The 6,103-nt window shown below is 48.1% G+C and overlaps 1 protein-coding gene across 1 annotated transcript in view; it reads right to left on the reverse strand.

Annotated features, from left to right (window-relative positions):
* Positions 1 to 2,676: 2,676 nt before the first annotated feature.
* Habp4 (hyaluronan binding protein 4) overlaps positions 2,677 to 6,103 on the reverse strand; it is a 31,702-nt gene continuing 28,275 nt past the window's right edge. The window contains exons 8-9 of the mRNA XM_010607652.2: positions 4,939 to 5,124; positions 2,677 to 4,212 (exon numbers count right to left, since the gene is read on the reverse strand). Coding sequence (XP_010605954.1) covers positions 4,156 to 4,212; positions 4,939 to 5,124 — 243 coding nt within the window. The 3' untranslated portion in view covers positions 2,677 to 4,155. The remainder of the gene's footprint in view (positions 4,213 to 4,938; positions 5,125 to 6,103) is intronic.

The raw sequence follows: 6,103 nt of genomic DNA on the forward strand, positions 1-6,103 counted from the left end.
AATTAGGAACCCGTGCTTACACGGTGGGACCTGAAGCCTTGCAGCTCTGAAGAAAAGTTTGTGCCCCATTTCTTACTTCCTTTTCCTTCCCCTCTCCCCTTTCCTTCCTTTCACTCACCCAGCATCAATTTGCACTCCTGAATTTAGGACTTGCTGCAGATACTTAAGAGCTTACCTCACTTTTGCTGTAAGGCAAAGCCAGCGGCTAGTGTCTGAGTGGGCCAGGTACAGTTGTGTAGGTTATCCAAAGTGGATGTGATTATCCAGGCCCTGTGGTTGGGCAGTACATGGCTGCAGTGTGCAAGTGTCTCTGCCTTCACACTGCCTTTATACTTGAGCACTGAGCAGCACTGGTGGGCTTATGTGCAAGCTGATGCCCCTCCCTTCTCACGCAAAAGGCACCGCACCTTAGATAGCTCTGCACTCCCACAGTCCACAGCTGCCCTCTGGAGCTGGGCACATCTTTGTAAAGAAACTCCATTTAGGAGGCAGTGGTTTCCCAGCTCGTGGAGCAAGGAGGTACAAGAACCTTGTGTGACGGGGATGTTTGTCATCCTGGGCCCGGAAGCCTTGTGGCCCAGGCAGAAGCTTTCCTGGAGCAGTGCGGAATGGGCAGGAGCCACTGTCACCCGAGGCTTAGGGAACAGAGCCACCAGCCTTGCCTCTGGCCCCAACCCTCACTGGTGACCCATCCGCAGCTCCCAGGGCCCCCTCTGGCTCCAGTATGCCGTGACAGCGACAGGGTGGCCTGCTGCATACCAAGGAAGCATTCAGCTGCCTCCAGTGGCTGAAAGCACTTCACACTCCCTTAGGTGGCCCTTCTTGTCCCCTGCCAAAGTGCACATGGCCCTTTGACTAACAAAACTGCAGAGGAAGTTTTGTTTCTGCCTCCCCCACTGCCTTCTGTCACCGCCTAGACTTGAGCTAGGGGTGGGCAGACAGTGCCACGTGGTCCCCGTGTGACAGTTGAGGCAGCTGCAGCAGCCCTATGGGCACCCAAGATGTGACGGTCCCTCTTTAGCTGGAATACCTCAGCCTGGAGATGGACAGTGTACAGATATGGGTGGCATGGGGTCAAAGGTGCCCTCTGTGGAAGTTCTGGAGATGCAGGCACAGCGCACAGGACAGTCTCAGAAGGAAATGGCATCTCAACATGTGAGAGCCAATGGAAATACAAGGTGAATGTTTAGATATATTACAGGAAGAGATGCACCGATGCATGGCTGTGAATCTCTCTTAATGTTCCCTCACTTTGCACACCACCTCACCTTTCTGAACACCTTCTGACACAGCTCTGGAGTCTCTTGTGAGTGCCTGTAACTGCACTGTAATAATGGCTGTCTCGATGTTCTGAATCAAGTCATATGCCTACCTTTCATGCTCCTTGACTTTGGGGAAGAGCCAGAAGTTGCATGGTGCTGGATCCAGTGCAGTAGGTGGATGAGGACCCATTCTGATGTTCATACAAGCCTTCCTCTCCCTTGGATGGCACAGCAGCAGCATTCGTTTTTGGTCGCACCTCATAAAGATGAGGAAGACTACTTCCAGAACTGCTTCAGGAAATGGCAAGAGTGATGAGCTAAGCGAGTTCAAAGCAAGGGGGAGTATTCTGAGGGGAATTTATGCCAGTGTGCCTTTTACTGCAGCAAATCTTAAAAAATTTAAACATTCACATCATAGTGGGCCCATCCTGGGTATCAAAGTGGCTGAGTGGCATTGGCTGGCCAGATGGCCACCTGTAGGCCTTGGTGGCCTGGAGAGGACACTTCCTGCCCCTTGCCATCTGCTGAGAAATGGATACAGCTGCCACATGGGACTCATGATGCCACCACATGGGGTGGCTTCAAAGGTACCATTGAGCCCTCACATGTGAAATGCTCAACGGGACATGGGACGCTTGGTGGGACAGCGGGAAAGGAGCTCAAGTCCAGCCAACACTAGCAAAGTGGGGACTGGCATAGGGCTGCCTGACATGAATGGAGATACCCGAGGCTGGTCATGGCACTGGGCTGCAGGTGGCCTTACCAGACTGCCTGAGTCCACTGTCTGCCCAGGGTTCAAAGGTACCCTTGGATTTCCATCTGGTTGGAAAAAGGGGTGACAGCCCAGTCTTCATCTGGATGTGTCTGGGTATGGCTGTTACTGTAAGGTTGCTCCCAAGGCCTGGGGACCTCACCCCCAGCTCCACCCCTAGTTGCCACCTGGTAGCCCAACTCAGATGCCTGAGACCATGCAGTTCCCAAGTGGCCCAGTCAGGTGGGGTTAGCTGGTCCACCTAGGCTTCAGCTCCCTCTTCAAGGACCTCACAGATTGCTTCTTTTGTGAGATTAGTCTGCTTGATTCTGTGGTATCAGGGTGCCTCTCTCCCTGTGATGACAAACCTGCCACTAGCGTCTCAAAGGAGCCTGGCAGGGGAACTCTAGTCAGGAAAGTCCTTTTGGTGTCCAGGTCCAAATACCAGGTTACCATGTAGATGACTTCCTTTGCCCTTTGTTTCACTCTTGCTGTCTTCTCTAGGCTACTTGGGCTGTGACCAGCCCAGGGGATGTTTTAGAAAGGGCACAAACACAAACTCTGCACACATCGGCCCAAGTCAGCAAGGCAGCCCCAGTAACCAAGGAAAGCCCACAGGCCAAAGACCCAGAGATAGTGCCATATATTCACTATGAAACAGGAAGACGTGCAAGTGTTGTGGGCTTGTAAAGTGCTTTTCACAAGTGGGAGTTTCCTCTCAAGGGATCTGTTTTGTCAATCGTCAAAGCCAATGAAGGCAAAATTACATGACAGCTTTACAGGTGCTGAGTGGTGACAGTCTTCACCCCGCACCAGCTGGTGATTATGACTAAACCTGAAATATTACTCATAGGGTCTCTTCTCCCAGATCAAGCCCTCACATCACTGTGTTTTCCAGGGAGCACAAACAAAACAGTACGTCAATACACATTAGTACTTGGATAGTCTTTTAATAATGAAATCCAAAGCCACTGCCACCCAAACAGCCTTGGCTCTAACACATATAGGGACTCAGCTTTCCACTGTAACTCACTGTAGCCAAAAAGGACAGAGTTTTCTACACATAGTTTGGAGGGAATTCCAGCTTTTATTTGCATTTGGACTCTAGTTCAGAGCTACCTGAGACAGTGCAGCAGAACTCAAGAAGCAGAGACTAGGACAGGGCTCTAGTGCCATCACAGGCCTGACAGGCCAATGCCACGGCCACCTGTCATTGTCCCTAACAAGTCACTGCTGCCTCTGCCTCGCTGTCCCCACTCTCTGGGGTGGGACTACAGTGAGGAGTGCTAGAGCTGCAGGGCCACAGGGGGAGGCCATGCACGCAGCAGAGGAGAGATTCATTACGCCAGCCTGGGCCCTGCCCCATGGCTGAGGTGCATGCTTATTCTGAGGGAAAGGTATGCTGTTAACCTTGGCTTGGAGAACTTTCATTTGGTGGGTTAAATAACATGATTTTAAAAGTCATATACTTAGTACTCATCCTAAAAACTACCCAAATGGTAAATATGCACATATATATATGTACTGTATATACTGAGTGTGTTTATTTACACACACAAAAACCACGAGGTAGTTTATATCACCATTAAAAAATCAATACTTTATCTATTTTTTGTCACAGAGTGGTGACCACTGGCTGTACAACAGCTGTTTGGAATTAGTGGTTAAATGAAAGAGAACTAAGGAAATTTCAGGAGGTGTGACATTTACAAGTAAACACTCTCAGAAACTAAGCTGTGACTGCCCTAAAGTAATAGTTATAATTCTGTGTTATTTCCTGTAATACCAGAGGAAGAATCTATACAGCTTCCAGGAACTATACAATTTACTAAGTGCTCTCAATAGATTATATTTTACAGCTTACTTTACTCTCCATGCTTTGGTGGAGGGTTTGATGCAGTCTCTATTACACTTTTAAACATTATTCCTGAATTTCTTTGGAATTCCTTAAATAAAAAAATGGTCACCATTCTTTACCTTCTTAGAAAGTACCTGCCAAAAACCCCAGTGCAGGGGCAGTGGGTGTGCATCTCACACCCCAAGACCAAAAAAGTGCAGCAACTTCACATGACACAGGGAAGCAACATCTATTGTTCTCAGGGTCTCCTCATGGGTGGGTGGGGGTCACTGGTGCTGCCCCATTCACGCCAGAGCGGGGAAGTCTTCAGGGTCATCTGGGTTGGGGGCAATGTCTTGTGTCTAAAGAAGAAAAGAAATTTTAAAAACGGACTGCCACGACCTTACTCCCAGTGTGGGTAGGAGAGGACCTGGCACAGAGCACGAGGAAAGAGAAGGCTGCAGTGGGGAAGAAGGTACATGGCCACTGCAGGGCAGGCCTGGGAGCAGCTGTGCTGCAAATTCAGACTGTTAGTGAGAGGCGCTCTGGATTGGGCCCTGTGTTCATCACCTGCTGCTGCCAGGGCTGGAGATACAGGGTGAACCATACAGTACCGGGAAGCAGGGAACCTCAGTCACAGGCATCTTGGGAACTGGGGTCATCTAGTGCCAGCCAAGTTCTCCCTGAGACAAGCCTTGGGACTGGCCTGGAACCGGGTGGGTTGGCGCCATACACCCATAGCCTCACAATACCCCACACAGAGCCCTGCTATTTCAAAGGTGTATGTCTTTTCCGGTCCCGGAATCCTCTTTTACAACTAGCTTAAAGTATATTCTGGGAAAAGGTTGAGTTTTTGCTGTTACTTAATAAAAACAAACCATAGGCATTTTTTGTGGGGTCACTCCCTGGTGCAAGGAAACTGGGTAGCAAAAGGAAGGAACATTTCTGAGAACAGCCAGAGAAGGGTTCCAGGTCACAAGGACAAAGCATCTGATTCCCCTCCAAGTTAAGACCACAGCATGCCCAGGGCACGCTGGTCCCCTCACTTCCTGCAGTGAACATCCAGGACTGACAGTGCAACCACTCACCACCACTTCTGCTCTGGGTCCATAGTTCTCCACCCTCCGGATCCTTCCCCGGCCTCCCCGAGTGCCACCTCTGCCTCCTCGTCCAGGACGAGGGAGGTTCCCGAAGTTAATCTCCAGCTGGGATGTGATATCATTGGCAGCTTTCCGGAAAACATGTGCATCCTCCTCATAGTCAATCTTCACTATCTAGAACACAGTGACAACCTTAGTCAGACTCACTGAGAGCTGTCTTAGAGCTGTCTCAGGTCACTCCTGCTCAGTGACTGCAGATTTCCAGGATGCTACATAGGAGCTGGAAGCCATCGTCCCTGAGACACGACCTGGCCCCTGATGCATGGGCCCTGCCATTGTGGTTCTCATGCAGGTGAGTGTTGTACATTTCAGAGTCACGTGGTCCCTTAGCTGATCTCAATCCAAATATCACTGAATTTACTATTGTTTAGAGTGAGACCACTCTTCTATCAGCTTAGCAGGTTAAGATGTGAGATTTAACATGGCTAACAGCAATTAATGTAGATGTTCCAAGGTATTTTGCCAAGATTAAAAAGGTTTCTGCTTATTTTCTATTTGTTCACAAACACTACTCCACTCCATAAGGAAATATCATTTTCCAGAAACAGAACTTGGTGAAACCCAACATGGGTGCTGATTGTACAAATATCACATGTTAAGAAGTGCATGATTCACAATAAATATTTCTCACTAAAAATATGTAGAAACCTTGTAAAGCAACAGAGCATAGTTATCAGAGGTTGTTATAAACGCTGCACAAAGAAACCAAGCTGTTTTTTTGTTTGGTTTTGCTTTTTGAGACAAGATTTTGCTTGCAGTGATTCTCCTGCCACAGTGCTGGGATTAGAATTGTGAACCACACCTGGCTTGAAACCATGCTGCCTTTTAAGGACCTGCTTCAGTATAATATTCTTTACATTTTAGAGGATCAGGTAAGTTTTATCTTTTGTTAAAAGGAAACTATAATAAAATACATTCAAATCTTATTTGATTTTTCAATTAATCATGCATTAAAAAAAAATTAATAAAATCTAAATCTTCAGAAAAGAAAATGAGCCGGGGATTAGCTCAGTGGTTCCGGCCACTGCTTCACAAGTGCAAGGACCTGAGTTCAATCCCCTCTACAAGAAAAAAAAAAAAAAAAAAAAAAAAA

Source organism: Fukomys damarensis, unplaced genomic scaffold (assembly GCF_012274545.1).
Source record: "Fukomys damarensis isolate Sample0158 unplaced genomic scaffold, DMR_v1.0_HiC HiC_scaffold_27, whole genome shotgun sequence".
Taxonomy (NCBI): Eukaryota; Metazoa; Chordata; class Mammalia; order Rodentia; family Bathyergidae; genus Fukomys; species Fukomys damarensis.